Genomic DNA, 20,976 nt, shown 5'->3' with positions numbered 1-20,976 from the left:
CCGCGCATGCGCACACCGCCTGGAAGTTAAGCCAATGACTCCAGAGCTTGCATCTCTCCAGACGCAGGAGCGAGACAACGAGACCGCGCAGAGGAGGGGGGGAGGAAGATCGCTCCGCACAACCCAGCACGCTATTGATTCGTTGGAGGTAAATCCTTTTAAATGTTCGTCGTTTCCAGTTGGGAAATATAGATTTAAAATAGTAGCCGTACATCTGAAGCATGGGGAGCGGGGTCGGACAAGTTTTGTGCTCTTTTATTTGTGCGTTTTAAATTTTTTAATTAACCTGCCTTTCTGCAAGCAAACTAGTTATCAAGAGGACGTCGTATATATATGCAAGGGGGGTGTTTGTAGGTGAGACGGTGTGTAGCTGGCGTTATTCTCTGGAATGCTTTGCATTTTGGAGGGGTATCCTGCGGCGGAAGAAACGGGGGCAGCGGAACGCTGCTTGTATTGTTGTAGGTCGAGCATGTGGCGGAGCGGCGACTCCAGCCCCCCATGAAGGAAAACAGTTGTAGGATGAGTTTCTCTATCTGTTCCACTACCCCTCCCAATTGAATCCGGTTTGTTCGACCCCCATCGTCAAGAGAACTTGGAAATCGCTGGGTGTTTTTAATGCAGTTAGTGCTTTGGACCGTGGTCGGGCCCCGGAGCGGGGAGTTCCCAGTTTAAAAAAGTTGTTTGTTCGCTCCTCTCTCGTAACAGAAAGGAAGCGAGGTGATTGCTGCAATCCCGGCTACCCTTCACAGTGGAATGAAAGTTAATGGGTTTCTACTTCCGAGTAATAACATGTGGGATTTGGGGCAGCAATTTGCTGTGCACGGCGTGTTGGCGGCGGTCAGATTTGTGTTGTCCGTTACAGCTATGGACGCGGGACCGGCGACAATGGGAAGCAAAAGGGAGGGGGAGGGGGAATAAGGTTTGCAACAAATCCCTCGAGGTCGGCTAAACCGGCTTAGGATTCGAGGCGAGGTTTGGAATGTTGGCGACGCGGGCGTTCCATTTCCGAACGTTCCCCGGGGTCCGCGTTCCTTTCTGCGAGTGATACACCTGTAGATCGATTCCGCAAGGGGAAAGTTGCACCGCGTTGCATGGCAAGCGGGTAACAGCCATGGCGGTGTCGGGGTATGTTTCCTCGGAGGAATGGGAAAGGCAGCAGGACAGAGGCGGGGCGGGTTACCCTTGGGGTGGTTTGCCCATGCCTTTTAGAGGTGACTCCAGTTTAAGCCGCAACTGAGTTGCTTGAAACGAAGGGATCTTTTGTTTTTGTGCAATCTGTCATGACACGTGCTCCAAGCTACGCAAGTCGTTTAAAATTGCAATCCTAAAGCTACTTACCAGGGGGTAATCCTTACTGAACAAAACTGGACTTCCTTCTGAGTTGACATGGTTAGGATTGTGGTGTTAATCTCGGGTTTTTTAATATAAAAATTTAAAAAGCTGTTTATCAGACTACCATGTCATTAACCATCTGAGTTGGTGGTAATGCGGCCTGGAAAGGGGGGGGTATCCTGCCACTTTGAAAGCAGACACTCTTAAAAGTACTGTATACAACTTTGATCGGAACTTTTATTTTTTAACAGTCGCCTCGCTGCACATCCGCCCCTCCCCGCCCGCGCCGCCGTGCAATACGAGTCTTGTTTTCCTTTAAAGTCGTCCTGGAACCTTTCCTCCCTTTCCCGTGCGTCTCATAAGTGTAATCTTTTGTTTTCGAATTCCACTCTGCGGAAGCAAACAGCCCCGGCTACTACCTTGTTTGCCGCATGTAGGCAAAACAAAGGGCTTATATAGAGCATGTGGCTGCTGGGCTTTGCAAACGGCGCGGCGCGCGAGAGGCGGGGGGGGGGGGGAGGCGGCGCGGCAGCGCTCCTTTCTATCCCTTCGACACATAAACACGCACGAACCGTGTTGCATCCGAAATCGGAGCAGAGAAATACGCACGAGGTCGCAGCCGCTTCTTGAGGACCTTTAAAAATTTTATTTTGATGTTAAACTTCAGATGCTGCGCGCGCCCCCAGTGCAAGGTACCAAGCCGCGTGCAGGGAAGAGGAGGCGGAGGAGGCGTGTTTAGGTGGTTCAGAGGCAGGAAGCGCCTTCGAGGGACCCTGCGGAGTGTTGGAGCAAACACACGCTCTGGTTGCTGCCTGTCCCGGGCTGTAATGTCGCCCGGTCATTAATTAACTGGGAAAGGGAGAGAGCTGGAAGGAATAAATGTCGCGTTTGCTTTATTGGCACACGCTTTTGTGCATCTGTACGGGTTAAAGCGCGTTTCGCTCTCCCCTCGTGGCGCGTGTTTATGGGAGGTCTCGCCGATCCCGCTTTGAAGTCGGAACTGTTGCCATGTTTGAATTACGTCAGGGCAAAGCCATGAGGAGGAACCAGTTCCTGCCATCGCGGGCAGATCGCGCGCTCACACCCACCCGATGTGCACGCAGGAGCTTAGCGGGGCGCCGGTGGGGGGCGGGCGGCATTAGGGAGCAGGAAGTGCTGCTGGTGGCGGCGGCGATGGGATGGAGGGGGCGGGTGGGAACCTGGATCGTCTCTTTTGTTCTGCGAGAATGCGGAGGAGTAAAACTTTCCCTGGTTACTTAATGAGGGTCCATTCCTTTGCTTTCCATCGCCCACCGTGTGTGTGTGTGCGCGCGCAGACACACACACACACACACAAATTTGGTGAGAGCGCCAGCGCAACCTGCTGTTTCTCATTATAGTTTTAATAAAAAAGCGTTCGAAACTCAAGTCACTTCGCCTGGGATGCCGCTTTCCCTCTTTCTGCGTGGGAGGCGTGCTCGTGGGAGGGTGGAAAGGTGGGCAGGCTGTGCTCTCGCGCATTTTTTATATATATATATATATATATATAATGTGTGTGTGTGTGTAAAATCCATGCCAGTAGCTATGATGACCCCGATCTCTCGCTCGCTCTCTTCCAGCCCCCCCCCTTGCGCAGAGACTACCACCAGTAGCACTCGGAGATTAGGCGGCCTCTGGAGGGGGGAATGTTATGACGCTTCCTTCCATGGCAGCCCCTTATTGCAAAGCTAGCCGAAAGCGGAACAGGAAATGTGGACAGCTTTTGATTGCCTTTTATTTGTTTTGTGTGTGTAATGATTTGCAACGCCTATGCATGAATGAGTCCCTTCTCCCACCTCCCTCCATTGTTGGCTTCTCTTAACCATCAGATCCTACCAGTAAACAACAACAGTATCCTCTCTCTTGTCCAGTTGCACGTTTGGGCATTACATGGAGAGACCTCATGGCAGTGGCTGAGCTTGGCAGGTAGATTGGCACATTCTCTTGCATAAGCGTAGCTGTGAGTGTTGCTTCTGCTGCCTCCTCCTCCTCTTCTTCTTTGCTGCTTCTAGGGAGTGTGTATTTTGTTCCTGGGCAAGCAGAGTTCCTTGCACCTGTGCCTAAGACAGACCTCAGAGCTTGGTGTCTCTCTGATCATTACGACCTATTTTGAAAAGTAGGTCGTCCTTGGCTGAGGTGGATGTGGGTGGGTGGTCTTTCCTGGAGGCAGGGCTTGCCTCTCCTCGGTGAGTGGCGTGATCTTCTTTTGCACAGGGTTTCGTTTAAAAATGGGTTAAATGCTTGGAAACTCTTTCCTACTTTAATCACTTTATATATGTACGCACACAGCTTTCAGTGTATGGGCGGAGACAGTTGAGGGTCTTTTAAAACATGATGCTCAAAGTCCCTTTGTATTTTCCCATGTCTTTTGGTGTTCATTTACAATACAGTATTTGAAAATGTATAGAGGGGTCCTTAAGAAGCTCTCACCTAATTTTCTTCCTGGCACAGAAAGGAGCATTCACATGCAACTTTCTATACTACAGCTCAAAGGTCATTTTGAGTGTTGTGTGGAAAAGGCTATTCTTATTCAGGCATTAGCAGCAAAGTAGGCATCATGGGCAGAAATTAAAGGACCTCTTTGGTAAAAGAAAGTACAGTCATACCTCAGGTTACAGATGCTTCAGGATGTGTGTTTTGGGGTTGCGCACCACGCCAAACCTGGAAGTACTGGAACTGGTTACTTCTGGGTTTCGGCGTTCGCACATGTGCAGAAGCACTAAATTGTGCTTTGCACATGCGCAGAGACGGTGCTGTGGGTTGTGAACGTGCCTCCCGCACGGATCATGTTTGCAACCTGAGCATCCACTGTATTTATTCATACAGTGTGTAGTTAAAACTATGGAACTCCTGAAGGGGGTAGTGATTCTCACCAATTTGGATGGCTTTAAAGTAGGATTGGGCAAGTTCAGGGGGGATAAGGCTATGCTGTCAGAGGCAGTAGGGCCTCTCTATACCAGTTGCTGGGATTTGCAGATGGGCAAAATGCTCTTGCGCTCAGGTCCTGCTTGAGGCATCTTGTTGGCTACTGGACTGTGTGGTCCAATAGGCTCTTCTAGGTTTGGGATTAAGGCTCTTTGAACTCACTGGAGTTTCATTGCAGCTAAACACATACAGAATTGGGCTCTATGTACCGTATTTTTCGCCCCATAGGACGTACCGGCCCATAGGACGCACCAAGTTTTTTTGGGGGAAAATAAAGGGAAAAAAATTATTTCCCCCCCAGGCGCTTGTGGGGCCGGCAGCAGGGAGAAGCGCTCTTCTCCCCGCCGCCCGCCTGCAGACCAGGTCCGGGGACAGCGGGAAGACGCGCTGCGCCTCCCTGCTGTCCCCGGAGCTTGCGGGGCTGGTGGCGGGGAGAAGCACGCGTCTCCCCACCGTCAGCCTCCAAACTACTTCGGGAGACAGCGGGATGGCGGTGTTCCGCCTCCCCGCTGTCCCCCGACCTTGTGGGGCTGGCGCTGCGGCTCTCCTGAAGCCTGCATTCGCCCCATAGGACGCACACACATTTCCCCTTCATTTTTGGAGGGGGAAAAAGTGCGTCCTATAGGGCGAAAAATACGGTATCTCCTCATCTCCAACTACTTGGAACGGTCTTTGCTTAGGTTCATCCCTTTTATTATCTTTGGATTGCATCCAACAAAGTTGTCCCATTAGTGCAAGCACTTCCACCCGCGTGGTGGGACTTCCTTGCCCGGCACGCTCCCAGAATTTGCTCTGGAGGGTGTGTGAGGAGGCACCACTGAGAGGGAGAAGAAGCCCCATTATGCAGACAGAAGACCTTGCTCCAGGAGGACAGTGTCATTGGATGCAGCCCTTTCCGTTCTCTAGCATCAGAAATTAAGTTGTCAGCATCTCAGCAGAGAGACCTGGCTTGCTTTTCATTTCTGTTACTCCATGGAGATAAAGTGTGGGTAACCTGCGCCTAATTTCAACAGCCCTCTGCAGGCAAGCAGTTCAGACCTCTGACAAGAGCAATCTGTCTCCTGATGGCCCACCAGGGAGGAGAAGGGGGCACTGGAAAGAGAGAGAGAAAAACAGGGAGTGGACCCACCCATTTTTTCCACTTTTGTCCCTTGGAGCTCCTGCCCCACCCCTCGCAGATTACTCCCAAAGGAATGCAGGAGAAAAGTGGCCCACCCTGTGTTTTATAGGCCACACCAATACATTGCAAGGAAGTATTGCTCAAGCAATCACAGATAATCATTCTACACCCATTTAAACTTCATTGAATAAGCGAGAGAGAGAGGCGGTTATCTTTAACAAACTGTGTGAGTCCAGAGTTTTAAGAAATTGTTCTTGCTACTAATAGCATTACCTAGCCGTGCAGTCCATGCTTAATTCCCACAGGATCAACCTTGTGAAGTAACTTGCTGTTGATTGAAAGGCTGAGAGAGAGAGAGAGGCTTTCCTGTGACCACCCAGGGAGTTTTCGATAATGAAGCTTGGTAATCTGGTGGTCTTTCGCAACAGAAAGAGCAAACTTGGGTCAGTGAAGAACCTGGTGAGAGTTTTAGCACATGGGTTTCTTGATCTGCAATGGCGCATTCTCTCCTTGGGATGCTCCTTTTAAAGCAGGGCTAGTCTGAATTTTTATATATATTTATATTACTAGAACCCCATTGATCCACCTTGGAGGTCTCTTGAAGTTAAAACACGGTTGTGTTGCATGGTCCTGAGTGTACACTCTTGGTGAATGATGTAAGCGTCTTGCTGGATCAGGCCATGATCCACCTAGTGGCAGAGCATGTGCAGGGCTCCATATTTGATCCCTGGTATTTCCCATCTGTGATGGTCTGGGAAGGCCTCTTGTCTGAAATCCCAGAAAGCTTTTGTCGGTTGGCGTAGACTCTTAAGCAGCAAACCCACAGCATAGGATCAGAATCCTGCTGAAATAGAAGTGGCTTGAAGGGAAGGCAGAGTTGGGTATGCAATCTATCTTAGTCCTAGAATAGTAAGCCTTCTATATATATTACAGGATTTTACCCCACCTACGAGTATGCTGACATTGCTAATTTGTTTGAGGGATGGGAAAAAACAATACAGTAATAATCATTGATAAGGGGACGCGGGTGGCACTGTGGGTTAAACCATGGAGCTTAGGACTTGCCGATCAGAAGGTTGGTGGTTCGAATCCCTGTGACAGGGTGAGCACCCATTGTTCGGTCCCAGCTCCTGCCCACCTAGCAGTTTGAAAGCACGTCAAAGTGCAAGTAGATAAATAGGTACCGCTCTGGCGGGAAGGTAAACGGCATTTCCATGCGCTGCTCTGGTTCGCCAGAAGTGGCTTAGTCATGATGGCCACCTGACCCGGAAGCTGTATGCTGGCTCCCTCGGCCAATAAAGCAAGATGAGCGCTGCAACCCCAGAGTCGGCCACGACTGGACTTAATGGTCAGGGGTCCGTTTACCTTTTAATAGTCATTGATGGAATTGGGAGAATCACAATCCCATATTGAGATGGACTGTGTGTTTAAGAAGCATTGCTTAACATAATTTTACAAGTATTGCATAGACAGCATTTAGATTTGCATCAGGCATAGTAAAATATTGTTTTATTGGACAGTCAGTGAATAGGATTGCATGTATCCAACCCAGATGGTCATAGGGATGGAGCAATTCCCCTGTCAAGAAAGGTTGCAGCATCTGAGACTTTGTAGTTTAAAAAAAAGCAAAGAAAATAAAATTATGGATAGAGAAGCCAAATGAATTATACATTCTTGTATAATGTAGATAAAAAAGAAATAGCAGGGTGCAATATAACTAGGAATTCCTGCAAATACCTTCCTTTGTGCTATTCAGACAGAAGTAAAACAAAACAAAAAAACCCTGACATTCTACTATTACAAGTCTACTAATTTATGCAAGAATAGTCAGAACTGGAAAAAGGAGAAAACACCTGTAAAGAAATAGCTAAAGAAAGTATGTAACACAACTGAATTATCAAAGATGAGAAATGATTAACTTCCAAGAAGATAAGTTTCCAAAAAGATGGGTCTTACACTTCTGGAGCAAACTTTAATTTGTGATAATATCCCCCCCTACAATTACTACTTTTTAAAAAGAGGTAGGAAATGCTGGTTTAAAAGAATATATAAGCCTGTACAGATGCATATCTTTTGTAAACGTCCTTCTGTTGGAAGATAACGAAGTAAATAATTTCCGCGCCTGGAGCCAAGGAATTCTCTGTCAAATGGGAGGTTTGTACTGTGGCTTGAAGATTAGTAAAGGGTTGGTGGGAGGGAAGGAAATTCCTGAGCCCAAGGTTGTCCATGATATTAGCTGCAAGGGCTCTGCTCCTTTTATCCACTTGCAGATCTTACGTCCAGCGGTTTGGGGCTGTGCTTGGTATCATCCAGTTTTGAGGGAGAAATGGGAATAAAAATGCAGGTAGATAAATGACTGGCAGCTCTATGTCCTGCCTAGTATGATTTGAAGTTTGGTGGAGATTGGCCTTGCATAGCGTAGGCTTAAGTTAAAAATAGTCATCTGCCAAAGGAAGAAGGGCCATCGCTTGCCAATGGGAAGCAGCAGATTCTGTTTCCGTGGCCTCCAGTTGTGGTTCAGTTTGTTCATTGTTACCCTTCGTTCTCAAAATAAAGGCTCCAGGTGTTTCCACACATGGGTGTTTTTCTCCCAGGCAAACTGTATCAAGGCTTATCATCTCACAAGATTGCATTGCAGAAGGTTTTTGGCAGATGAATTGGCCTTGTGAGAAAGCAGATTGTCAGAAGGGGGTGGTATATAAGGCCCTTTCATGTAAGCATGACTCTTGCAGACTTGAAAGCAATAGTAAGTTTTGGAATTGCCCCTAAACGGCTGGATCTGGATTCTGAAATGAGCACCAGCATTCAACCCAAATTCCTAGTTATGGTTTGTTTTTGTTGCCTGCAGATCACTTTGAAATCTAAACTTGGCATTACTCATGTGTGTACAATCATAAAAAAATAGAATGGGCCACGACTGGGCTGTTATGAATGAGAGAAGGATTATAAAGCACTTTGGGAGACTAAACATTCCACCGTAAAACCACCATAGAAACCAAATATTTCTTTTACTACCTTTTCTGTTTTGAAGTCCATTGGCTTTTAGTTGCAGTGCTTAATAGCTTCCCAAGATGATCCACCCTTACTTTCCAGAGATAAATGCCCTTAATGTACTTTGGCGTATTTGTTTCTTGTCCTTTGTGGTACACATAGGTGTGGGAAAAAATAATAGAATTGTGGAGTTGGAAGGGTCCCAAGGGTCATCTAGCCCAACCCTCTGTGGTGCAGGAATCTCAGCTAAAGCATCCCTGACAGATGACCATCCAGCCTCTGCTTAAAAACCTCCCAGGAAGGAGAGTCCTCAGCCTCTTGTTTCAGGCTGAAAGAAGCCTGAGAATCTGTTCTATTTGCATGGTCACTCTGCCAAAATAGCTGCGTCTCTGCAAAAGGTTGCAGGATGATTGCAGGCATTGGGGAGCTTAAGAAGCTTGCCTTGTACTGAGACAAATGCTTAGCCCATCCAGTTCAGTATTTTCTGCACTGACTGGCTGCAGTTCTCCGGGATTTTGGACAGTGGCCTTTCCCAGCCCTTCGTGGAGATGCTACAGGCTGATTTGGGGTCTGTCTGCAGGCAGAGCCTGTGCTTCAACTACAACCTTTCTCCGTAACTGGGTGGACAAGAGAGTTTAAGGATTTTGGAAGTAATTGTTTTGTCAAGAAACCGCAGAAAAGTACTGGTGGCTGCAGAGATGACTCTGGACTCCCATTTGCCCTCTAGTAGTCCTGTCATTAAAAGGTATGAGTTAAATTCCCTAGCAAAAGTGTGCCCAGAGATCAGTAGAGCAACACTTGGTAGAAGTCTTAGCAACTGAGGCATGGTATCTTAAATCAATTTCAGCCTTCAGTATTAGCTATTAATTTAAAGTGCAAGTGCTGGTACGGCTTTTTCTTACACTCCTATTTCTTGCTCTGCTCCAACCTGTTCTGTCTAGCCCAGCTCCTGTGCAACAAAGCAACCCTATGGCTGCCTACGCCCCAAAGAATCCCGGGAACTATAGTTTACCTGTCACAGGGCTGCAGTTCCCAGGCAATCTTGCAGGTAAACTGGTTCCAAGCTGTTAAGGGCTTTATATACTCGAACTTGGCCCAGTAGCAAGTTGGCAAGCAGGGCAGACCTCTGAGTAAAGGGCTTGCATGCTGACAGGGTCTCACTCCTGGCAGCGATTGTGCTGCAGCATTCTGCTGTATCTGCAGCTTCCGGTTCCTAAATACGCTTAGTTGGAAACAAGTCCTCCTGACTTCACTGGGACTTGCTTCTTGATCAAAGCATGCTTGGAATTGCTGCCATGGGGCAGCAGCTGTGCAGATTCACTGTGGACAGCAGCGCCTGATTCAGCTCCCAGTCTTTGCCAAACCACCCCCTCCAAAAACAAAGCGAAGAGGGTAGGTATAAAATGAAGTGGGGACTTTTTCCCCAGCCCAGGTGGCTGCTTTGCCTCCTTCACAAATTGGGAGTGGATGGGACCAGAGATAAACATGAGCTGACCAAGAAATGCGAATGTTGATTTTTGCACAGTAGGCTGGTTTCTTCGCTCTCCTGTGTTCCTCTCTATTCTCCTCCTCCCAGATAAGCAAGAGGCATTATCAAGAATTCAGGGTCACATCGCAGCTGGGCAGAAACACTGGAAAGGGGGAGGTAAAGCAGGGCTGCCAAGGGCTGTGACTTGGGAGGGGGTGTGGGATGGGGAGAGCTACAAGGGCCAGGCAGAGACCTGGACCACATTCAGCCCCTGGGCCTGAAATTCCACATCTCTGATATAGCTGGCCATAAATTCCAGGAGGAGTCAGCCATCACATAGGGCTTAATTTCATGCAAGGAGGGGGAGTCCGGACTCCAGAGGGAAGGTAGGATAAGAGGCCCCTTGCAAGTGATCAGTGTGGACTTCTGCCCCTCCCTAGTAGCCTTCTGGGTGGGGAAGAAGTGTGAAAGAGAGAATGGGGCTCCAGGAGAGGAAAAGGGGTGGCACCACCCACCACTGGCTTTGCCCCTGCCCCAACAGTTGACACGCGGCACGCTTGGCACAAAAGGGATTCTTTGCCTGTGGAGTAGTTGCTGATGAAAGCGAGATAGCTCCTTGGAAGAAAAGGGGGTATATAAATTAAAGAAATAAAGGCCACACCCACAGGCCGCTTTCTGGTTTAGATTCTGGTGTGAACTGCAGGCTCATTCCTGGCCAGATGAAAACCCAGCCTCGTGAAACTGGATGTAAGCTTTTCTTACAGGTGCACAGAAATTAGACCTGTCAACAACAGAAAGCCTTGCCAACTTTGTCCTTGGCATCTGTGTCTCTTCCTCGGTGGCCCCCACCCTCTTGCCAGTCCTGTGTGTGACCAGGCCCAGTCCTTGCTATAGCTTAGTCGTGAGGCACATTCCTTGCATGTTCAAGGCATGAGAGGCGGTGGCTGGGCTTCCCAGTTGATGGAACAGTGAGGTCAGCGTCCCTTCAGTTGAGATGGTACATGTTAAGGAATGTGCCCCTGGCAAATAACTGTGCTTCTGTATTCTTATTTAATATTGCACTTCTGTGAAATCTGCCGTGCAGCGGCAAGGAGGATGATACTGCCCAACATGTTCGGCAGGAGATACGTAGCGGCTAAGAGGTTGGATTTACTGTTTGCGACAGAAAAGGGTTGGTGGTAGTAGAGCCTGAAAAGACTTATTGTTTTATATTTATTTTATTGAGTCATTTTTGCACTGCTTCCCACTTCAGTCTCGAGGCAGTGCACAAAAATTAAAGTCTGATACTTTGCATTGTATTATTATGGCTATAAAACATGCACAGCTGAAATGGGCCAAGAGTGAAAGACCCATGTAAGCACCCGCCACGGCCAGGGGCTATAGAAGTTTGGATACAGTCCTGATCTTTGGAGGCCCCAAAAGGTCTTGTGCAGGTCCTGAGGGAAGTATACCTACCGGTATTTGGGGCCACCCTGTACTTTTATAGCACAGTAGCAATAATAGCACGGAAATGTAGTTTTGGGGGTTTTTTCCTTTAAAAATCAGGAACGCTATTGGTGGGCATAGATTCCCATTTTGATTGGTTTTCTTTTGAGTGGTGTATGCCTGTTTTCTCCCTTCCACATTTGAAGCCAATGAATCTACCTGAAATAACTTTTGAGACAAACTTGGTGACTTAGAATGCACCTTTTTACTTCCCCCTTTTTTCCTACATTAACCGCAGCCGATTGGGTCACCTTGTTACATGCCTGGCTGAATTTCCTGTGGTGTCCATCGAGAGAAACGGAAATGTGTCTGAGACACCTGTCCTTATGGGAAATGGTGTGGGACAGGGATCATGAATAATGGATCATCTCCCACTGGGCATTTCTGACTGCGATGCGGTGTCGGTTTGCAGAGTTGTACATGGCAGATGCGGGGGGTAGAGACCACAGCTGCCTTCTAAATGTTGCCTACTCTTATTCCTTTTTGAAGCCTGATCACCTTTCTTTTCCTTCCCAACCTCCCTCATCCCAACAGGCTAAAGAAGGGAAGAGAAGATGTTTGGCTTCCACAAACCGAAGATGTACCGGAGTTTAGAAGGTTGCTGCATTTGCAGAGCAAAGTCTTCCAGTTCTCGCTTCACTGACAGCAAGCGTTATGAAAAGGACTTCCAGAACTGCTTTGGGTAAGAGTTGGTGCCGTTCCAGTACTGTGTTGGGTTTTCTGAGCTGAAGGCTGTTACAAAAATCAGTGAAGCCTGAAAACCAAAGGGGTGCCAAGTTGTGTGCCTTTCTGTTGATCTCCTTCTAGTATAACCAAGCAATTGAACTATATTGTGTTCCTCTCACAGTCTGCACGAGGCCCGCTCAGGAGATATTTGCAATGCTTGCGTGCTTCTGGTGAAAAGATGGAAAAAACTGCCAGCAGGATCAAAAAAGAACTGGAATCATGTGAGTTTGTCATCTTTCATCCTGTATCATGGTAGGAGAAGCCAGCTTGTTGCCCTCAAAATCTTGCTGGACTACACATTCCATGATCACTGATCACGATGGCTTAGGTTGGTGGAAGTTGTTGTCCTGAGCATTTCCTTAATAGCCATTGTGTGTACAACATGTGTAGAACAGCTGGTATTATGGTTCTGCCATTGCCTGCCTTAATGGATGTTATGACTCATAAGGCATTAATATATTCGATAAATAGGACTGGGAGGGAGAGTTGCATAAGCCACAATAGGCCCAGATACAGTTGGACTACAACTCCTCTGATCCCCAGTGAGCTTAGCCACTAATCAGGAATTGATGGGAGTTGTAGTCCAGCAACATCTGGAGGGCACCAGATTGAAGGACACTGGTTAGCTATTCCTTCTGACTAGAGGCATGCTGCACATTAGGTGTAGGAGCTGGTAGATAAGAAGCAAGGGGCAGAAGCATCATCTCCCAGTGCACTGGAACAATTCAGAGGGTGGGTGTGGATTTCTGGGTTGCAATTTAGTCAAATTTTGCTCCATTTGTATAATGTATACAGTTCAGAACATCCAGCTTTACTTGGCACTGAACCTGAAAGGTCTTGGGTGCTGAGTTTCAATTATTATTCTTTTATTATTTATTTTAAAGCACAGTAGAGCCTGAGCAATGTAAAGCAAACTCTTGCGTGCAAATCAGCACACAGCTGCTTTCCCCATTAAAAAAGATTTTGCAGTTTTTGCACCATTGCTTATTGCTTATTGCTACAATTCATCAGATGAGAGTCGATGAAACAAACTTTTTTCTTGCTGTCCTTTTCCAGGTGGTGGATGCAAGAGCTGGACCGAGTCTTAAGACGACATTGAAGCCAAAGAAGATGAAAACCCTTTCTGGCAGCAGGATGAAGAGCAATCAGATAAGCAAGCTGCAGAAAGAGTTGAAGAGACACAGTATGTTAATCCTATCTGCTTTTTCCATTAATGGGCTTGATTTGGTGCAGCGGGCCTTGACTCTGAATGGCTGTACTATATATCACAGGAGAGGGCCTTTGGTGTATATGAAATTCAAAAATCCACCATGTTGGCTACCCTGGAATATTCCCTCCTAAATCTCTCTAAGAGGCTGGCTTTAAATCCTGCTAGTTTCACAGCCTTACTGTATTTTTTTACAGTATGTGTCTTGCTTATTCTTGGACCTGAGCAAAGGAACATTACTGGAGGACTTTGAAAGTATCATTTCTGCAGTTCCAGTGGCTTAGTTGCAGCGTAAAATTGGAAATTCAGTCAAGCTGAAAATCCCTCCCAAACCTGGCTGAATTTGAGACCTAAGGGATAGACATATATCTATTTTAAACCATTTTTATCATAAATGGGTCAAAACATGTGACTCCAATTTGACTGGTCACTATCTCCCACCCTTTGTGTATGTACACAATCTTATCCCAAAGGAATAATTCATATTGCAGTTGTTTTGGAGATGGAAATGGGATGACACCACCCTTAGCAATCCAGAGAAGAGCAAGATAAGACATTATTTTTAAAAATAGCAGCAGCATATTTACTTATTTAAGTTATTTATATACCACGTAATTACCAAAGTTTCTAAGCCAGCCTGGTGCACTCAAGATGTTTTGGACACCAGCTTAGCAAAGGCTGTTCTAGGCAGTGTACATAAAAATTAAAAGCATGCAATTCATAAGATCAGTTAAAATTAATAATCAGACACATTTTAAAATTCCTGCTGAACTGGAAAAGTCTTTGTCAAACATCTGACATTCAGCAGGAAGTGGGCAGGAGCCGTTTAATCTCAGCCAGGAGGGAGTTCCACCAAATTGCCTTCAAAGTACTGAATGCAGGCCTCCTGGTAGATAGGAGCCATGCGTCTTCAGTCAATGGGGACCACTGGCAGGGATTCCCCCTAAGATCTCAGTGATCCAGGCAGGTCTATAAGAGACCAGGAGGTCCTGAACCCAAGTTAAGGGCATTATAAATCAATTTTAAAAACCCTGAATTTGAACTGCCAACCTTTTGTGGGCAGGTGTTAAGTGCTGGCAGTAGTCTGTCCCCACCAACAGTCTAGCAGCAGCATTTTGCACCAGCCAGAGCTTCAAGGCCAGGCCCAAGGGTAGCCCTACATAGAACTCGTTGCCGTAATCAAGTCCCGAGTTACCTTTGGCCAGCTGTCCCTGTCTGAGAGTGTTGGTAGTTGGTGCACTAGCTGTAACTGGTAAAAAGCACTCTCAGCCACCAAAGTGACGAGGGTGAATCCAGGAACTTCCTCACCCACAATAGGTAAATTACATTTTCGAAACTTCCAAAAGTTTTATCAAATGGTTCTCTGCAAGATTTGGGGTAATAAGTACATGGGGGATTAAATACTAAGAACTCTGAAGAGAACCTAGGAGAAGTGTAAGCATAACTCAGGGGCGGAAAACCTTTTCAGGCTGCCGGGCCAGATCTTTCTTATTCCGACCCCTAATGGGGTACATTTTCAGAGATACAAAGAGCATCACAGGGCTGTTTGCGGGGGGTGGGCGGGTGTTCAAACAGCTCTACGTGGTTCTTTGAATCTTGCTGCAGGAGGGGGAAGTGGTTTCCATTGAAACGGCTGTTAAAATGGAGGGGAAGATGTCAATGGAAACCACTTTCCCCTCCCAAAGCAAATTGTGCCCTCTGTCTTGTTTAAACAAAGGGAGAATCGGGAGCTCAACTTTAAGCTCACAAATGTTTCTTTGGAGCCATGTCAGTACCTGCTACACATCTGAGGTCACATATCATGTCATGGGCCGGGTGGATGGGTGTGGTTTGGGGAAAACAGCCTGGTGAGTCAAATTGGGACCCGAGGTGGACACTTGGGTAGTCTCAGTAGTCCGTGGAAATGTGCTGTACATTTTCTTCATCATATGGACCAGAAACTTGGGAGATTTTGGAAGTTGAGATTCGAAAGAAATAAAAGACGTATGCAAAACTAGTTAAATACACTGTTTTCCCTCTTCCTTACAGACTCTGATGCCCACAGCACTACTTCAAGTACCTCTCCAGCCCAGTCTCCCTGCTATAGCAATCAGTCTGATGACGGCTCAGACACTGAGATGACCGCTGGCTCCAGCCGCCCTCATGTCTTCTCTTTCTTAGATCCCATTTACTGGAAAAGGTAAAAAGGAAGCCTGAAACAGAATCAGCACATTCCTTTAATTCATGGTAGAAATCTGTACTATTTCCAAAGCACAACTAGCGACTGTAGAGCTACACAAATATGACTCTTTATAAAACTTTTTAAAACAATGCTTACAGCAAGACCCTGCTTGAAGGCGGCTCACAGTCTTAGTTTTAGACAAAGGGGAAAGTAGACAGCGGGAGGAAAACACAGGAAGAGGCAGAGGTTAAAAATGCACATAATTGCAATTAATGTAATCTTAATTACAAGGCTCTTTTGCTTCCGTTCGGTTTAGCAATTAGGGAGCACTTGCAGACAGCTGATGACTCAACATGGTGTTTAGGGATGTAAATAAAGTAACTGGATAGCATGCAGAGCATGAAGTGGGTCACAAGGCATCTTGTTGTTCTCTTGAAAGCAAAGCCAGAGTCCTGGGGTTGTTTCTCCCCCCGCTCCCCCCCCCCATTAATCCTCTCTTAGAGGGAACCGATGGATGCCGTGACAATAGCCAGCAGTTGTATTGATCTCCAAGTATTCCTCTTGCTTTAGGATTAGCTAGTTGCTGCATATATGGTGTAGGCTTGTATTGCCTACCAAGATATGTACGCCTGCTCTATAACAATCTGCGATCGAGAAGTCTGGGAGTGCACCATTGATTTATGGCTTTTGCTGCTGCAGGGTGTGGTGATAGCCATTAACTTGGATCGCTTTAAAGGGGAATTAGACAGATTTGCAGAGGGCAAGGCTATTCGTGGCTATCCGGCATGCTTGCTAGCTGGAGCCTTCTTGCTCACAAGCAAGTGTATACCACTTGGAAGGGAGCAACAGAAAAAGGCAACTGAAATGATCAAAGAGGTGGAGAAACTCCCCTGTGGAAAAAGGCTACCGCATTTGGGACTTTGTAGTTTAGAGAGAAAGTGAATACGAGCTGACATGGTAGATACTTATAAAATTAAGCATGGCACAGAGAAAGTGGATACAGAGAAGTTTTTCTCCCTTTTGTGTAACACTGAAACTTGTTGACATCCATTGAATCTGAATCTTTGAAGATTCAGGACTGAGAAAAGAATGTGCTTCTTCATGCAGTGCATATGGAACTCACTTCCACTGGAGGCAGTGATGGTCAGCTGTGAAACCTTTCATTGTTCAGACAAGAATTTTAGGAGTAACATTTTTTTCTGATTTTCTGGTTAAACTGCTTTGATCCTTTGTACTCTCATTGAACACCACTTAGATTTAATGCTGCTTTACCTTGCTGTGATGGTTTCATTCTAATCTGTTAGCTGATTTTAATTATTATTACTTATATTTTTGTATGCCACATCAAGTCCATCTTTTGTCAAAATTAAGACATGTATGAAATGAAATCCAAATTTATCTTCTTCTTTTCTCTTGAAGGCAAAAAATTTGCTGTGGAATTATTTACACAGGCCGCTTTGGAGAAGTTGTTATAGATGCTCACCTCTTCAAACCCTGCTGTAGCAATAAGAAGTCCACAACTGAGAAGCCAGAGCCACAAGGCCCCCAGTCTCCAACCATCTCCAACCAGGAAGAGTGGTGACTTCCACAGCAGTTGGTGTAAAAAAGAACCTCTTTTTCTCTCTGGAAAGGCTTGAAAGTGACTTTCTCTTCACTTTAGAAGCCTGCTATGCTGCCAAAAGACTCCCCCCCCCCCCCGGCGACCTTGAACGGTTTGAGGATTCCATTTTTTTACTGCTTCAGTTCCACTAATTCAGAAACCTGTTAATATCTCTCCCCCCACCCCAAAATGACTGTAAATAATATTAAAAAGGCTCTAAAATCCATAATTGAGCTGAATGCTGCTGCAAGTCATCTTGGTTCAGTCTCTTTCCCCACACAACTCTTCTTCAGATGAAAGGCCATAAAAGAGAATTAAAATATGTAGTGTGTTTTTCTGAAAGAGAAGTAGTGCTCACATTTTGGCATGTTAAACTTTTAGCCAGTAACCTTTTCTCCCTGTGAGGAAAATACTTATTATTCTTAGGCATGGACCTGGGTTTGCTGAAGTTTGTACAAGACTTCCCTGCTCTGTATATGTTGTAAAGGTGGGGAGCTCTTAATTTTTACTACTGATGCTTTAACAGGGATAAAAAGTTTTGCCTGTCCTGAACCCCAAGGCCAATGGCTCATCTTTCTGGCCTAGTCAAAGTCTGTATGTGAAGGGACTGAGCATGCAATCAGTCTTTGGCAAACAATAAAGTTTTGAGACTGGCCCATTCATTACCTTGGTACTGGACCAAGTTAACTTTTTTCTCTCCCCTGCCTGTTCCAGTGTGCAGTCCATGTATGATTTATGCATTAATATTACAGACAACGTTCAGGGAGATGAGGGGCTCCTTCATGGTATTGAAGGGACACCCTTTACAAATGTTGGCCAGTTGTGTAGGGCTGTGATGATAACACAGTATATATACTAAGTCCTTGTTTTCAGTACCTTGGTATGGGACCAATTAAGTGTATATTATAATTTGTGATTGCTCTCTTTACCTGTCTAGTTCCACACCTTGATAAGGACCGAGTAAAAATCTGTCAAAAACTAGTAAATTGCAACTGGGAACAGAAGTCAGTTTGTGCCTGGCAAGGTTTTATAATCCCAATCCAACAGCAGAATGCAAACAATGCAGTAATCACTCTTCATTTTATACAAATTTTATTATTATTAATAATAATAATTTTGAAGGCCAGCCACAAAAGCAAGCCCATTCTAGCACAAGCTCAGGTTTAAGATTCCTCTTCTGTGTTTCTGCACTGTTTGATTAGCTTGGTTACGCACCCAAGGAAGGAAAATTGCAATAATAACAAACCCACCCACATCCTTATTATAAAGTATTATCTAAAGAGAGAGAGGTCTAGGTATGCACGGCATTTGTTGGCAAATAAGAGAAAGCGTTTTTATTTCAGATATATACTCTGTAAATGTGTGCGTAAATTACTGTGACTTCTCTTTTTTAAAACAACCACAACCACCTAGTATTGTCTAGTTAGAGCTATTTCCCAAGTTCACGACACTAAATGCGTATAATAGCCTTCATGTATGAAGAGCCGTCACAGGCTGTAGTCAGTGTCAGTCCTTGTCTTATGATCTTCTGGTCCCGGCTGCAAGTCCTTCCTGTTACCCCTCCTTCCCTCCTAATCTCCCAGAAGTGCCTTCAGTCCTTGTTCCTACTTCTCTTGTCCCCAGCCTTCAACACAGAACTGCACAGTTAATTCCCCACACTGCCTGCTTGTCCCCTATTTTGGATTTGCTTCTTCCTAAATTCTGGCCTAGCACCTATGGGCAAGCAGGCGTCTCCTAAGACTCCCATGTTTTCCCCCCATGCTTTCTCAGTCTGTACTGTGAAAGGGGAAAAGGGGGTTTCTTAAGCATTGTCCCTGTAGTATATTAGCCGTAGGACAAGGCACTTGGCTGAATTCAGTTTTTCCCTGAAATCTCAGCCAACATAAGAATTAGAATATTGTTTGCTTTGTTTTAAGATGAGATTCCCAAGATTTTGATAAAATACGCCAATTGACCAAGGAAAGAGTTCTATCAGCTTTGGCAAATAATGGCTTCCGCTGTAAGTATGCTGCTGTATTTAGCTCATACGGATTTCTCCAATTTATTTGAATAGCATGAGAATTTTGACTTGTTTTGTGCAGTGCACTACTACAAACATAACTTTGTCCTTTTATACTTTTTATTAAACAAAAAAATCCTAAGCTGATGCTTGTCTTCCTACCTTGTTTTTAGGGTTCCCTTAATTGTGTCCCCCCATTTGTAAATAGGAGAAATATTCTAAAGGGAGGATAAGATAGGTCTTTATTTGTAACTGACTAGCTACTTGGCAGTTTTGCTGGGTTGGTAATCTCTGAAGGATTCATGTAGGAGTCCCAGATATTTTTTCCCTCATCAATTTACACGTTTAAGGTTTTATTTTTTTGTTCGTTTCTGGGTTGTTGTTTTTTTTAGTAAGTGTCAATGGTTCTGTGCATTTACAGCTACGGTATGAAACAATGTACTATGATATGGATCATCTCGTCTACTTCTGTATTTATTTATTTATTACTACAACAGCAGACTGCTTTTCCCTCAGCCTCCTTACTCCTCTTTCCTATGTAGTAATGCAATATGAATTGTATGTAGTTATGCACTTTGTATCAATGTAGTAGAAAACTATGGAACCTGTTTTTTATACTTTTTTATATTGTTCATACACTTGTAATCCAAACTTTTTTTTTTACACTAGGGTAATTAATAAAAAAATAGACTTTATTTAGAAAAATAAGTATTTTTCTTCCTGACTTAAAAAACACACACTTTGATTTATTGATTTCACCATTAAAGTGGGTGGGAATTGCAGGAGAATAGGGACTGTATAGATTCAGGGGCAGATGAAATGCTAATGCTCTTTTAAGAAGTTGTTCATTTTCAAGGATGGATGGAATAAGGAAGAACATCCCGATTCTTAATTGGTAGCCATGGGAAGTTAAGAGAGAACTTACTATGTACTATGTAACATTCACCTTTATGGGTGAATATTCCTGGTATGAAAAAGATTTAGAAATCTCAGAATGTTTTCTACACACAGTCCCACCAAACTTTGTCCTTTTTATAAAAAAAAAAATGCAGTGTCCTTCCTGTTCACTGTCACACTTGACAGCTACTTTTACATTTTTAAAGAGTTTGTTTTGTGATTCAGCCAATCGAATCAAGGAGCTAGTTTGATGGCTGCATGATACCATGATGTCAATCAGATTTGGATGTGTGATGATGTCATGGGTTGAATAAGGAGACCCCCCCCTTTTTTGAGGGGATCTTTCTCTCATATTGTTGCAGAAAAAAAGATGAGGTATTTCACAGAGAAACACTTCCGTGAATTTTTATCTCCACAGTAAAATAGCCCAATACAGTCATACATTGGAAGTTGAACGGGATCCGTTCCATAAGTCTGTCCAACTTCCAAAACGTTCGGAAACCAAAGCATGGCTTCTGATTGGCTGCAGGCAGCTCTTGCAGCCAATTGGAAGCCCTGTCGGACGTTTGGCTTCCAAAAATAGTTCGCAAACCAGAACACTCACTTCTGGGTTTGCGGCGTTCGGGAGTCAAAACATTCGAGAACTAAGCTGTTCAAAAACCAAGATACGACACTATTCATTTTGCACCCTAACCATGGCTTTACCAGCATAGTTTAAGACACAGTTACTGTGGCATTAATTGGTTGCTAGAAGATGCACTGAGAATGCTCTGTGCCACATCTTGAGTTATTGTGGAATTAATTTCACATGTATGAATATATTTGCTGCCAGCCAATTAGCATCTTTGATGTGTTTTCTCTGTGACCATAGTGAGCAAGTAACTCCCTAAGCAGAATAATAATGATTTCTATAATTTCCAATTATGCTCTGTGTGGGAATTAAACAAGTTCAAAGTGTCACAGGAAAAAAATTGTTGATCCCAATACTTAGCTGCTGGCAAAGCCTATGAGACCTGAAATCCCCTCATGTCTCAGTATTGTTGCTGC

General features: G+C 45.1%; 1 protein-coding gene across 2 annotated transcripts; it reads left to right on the top strand.

Moving 5' to 3' along the window:
- On the top strand, positions 1 to 19,510 carry SINHCAF (SIN3-HDAC complex associated factor). Of its 2 annotated transcripts, none has more exons than XM_079993116.1 (6): positions 1 to 148; positions 11,874 to 12,021; positions 12,187 to 12,286; positions 13,122 to 13,248; positions 15,301 to 15,451; positions 16,853 to 19,510. In XM_079993116.1, the coding sequence occupies exons 2-6, from the start codon at positions 11,894 to 11,896 to the stop codon at positions 17,013 to 17,015; spliced, it is 669 nt and encodes a 222-aa protein (XP_079849242.1). In that variant the 5' UTR covers positions 1 to 148; positions 11,874 to 11,893; the 3' UTR covers positions 17,016 to 19,510. The 2 variants fall into 2 exon arrangements, with proteins under 2 accessions (XP_079849242.1, XP_079849243.1); XM_079993117.1 differs by lacking the exon at positions 1 to 148 and adding an exon at positions 1,012 to 1,125.
- The last annotated feature ends 1,466 nt before the right edge of the window (positions 19,511 to 20,976 follow it).

The sequence above is a fragment of the Podarcis cretensis genome, assembly GCF_951804945.1.
Source record: "Podarcis cretensis genome assembly, chromosome: 10".
Taxonomy (NCBI): Eukaryota; Metazoa; Chordata; class Lepidosauria; order Squamata; family Lacertidae; genus Podarcis; species Podarcis cretensis.
The sequence above is the reverse complement of the archived record's forward strand: the minus strand, read 5'-3'. Positions and strand labels throughout refer to the sequence as shown.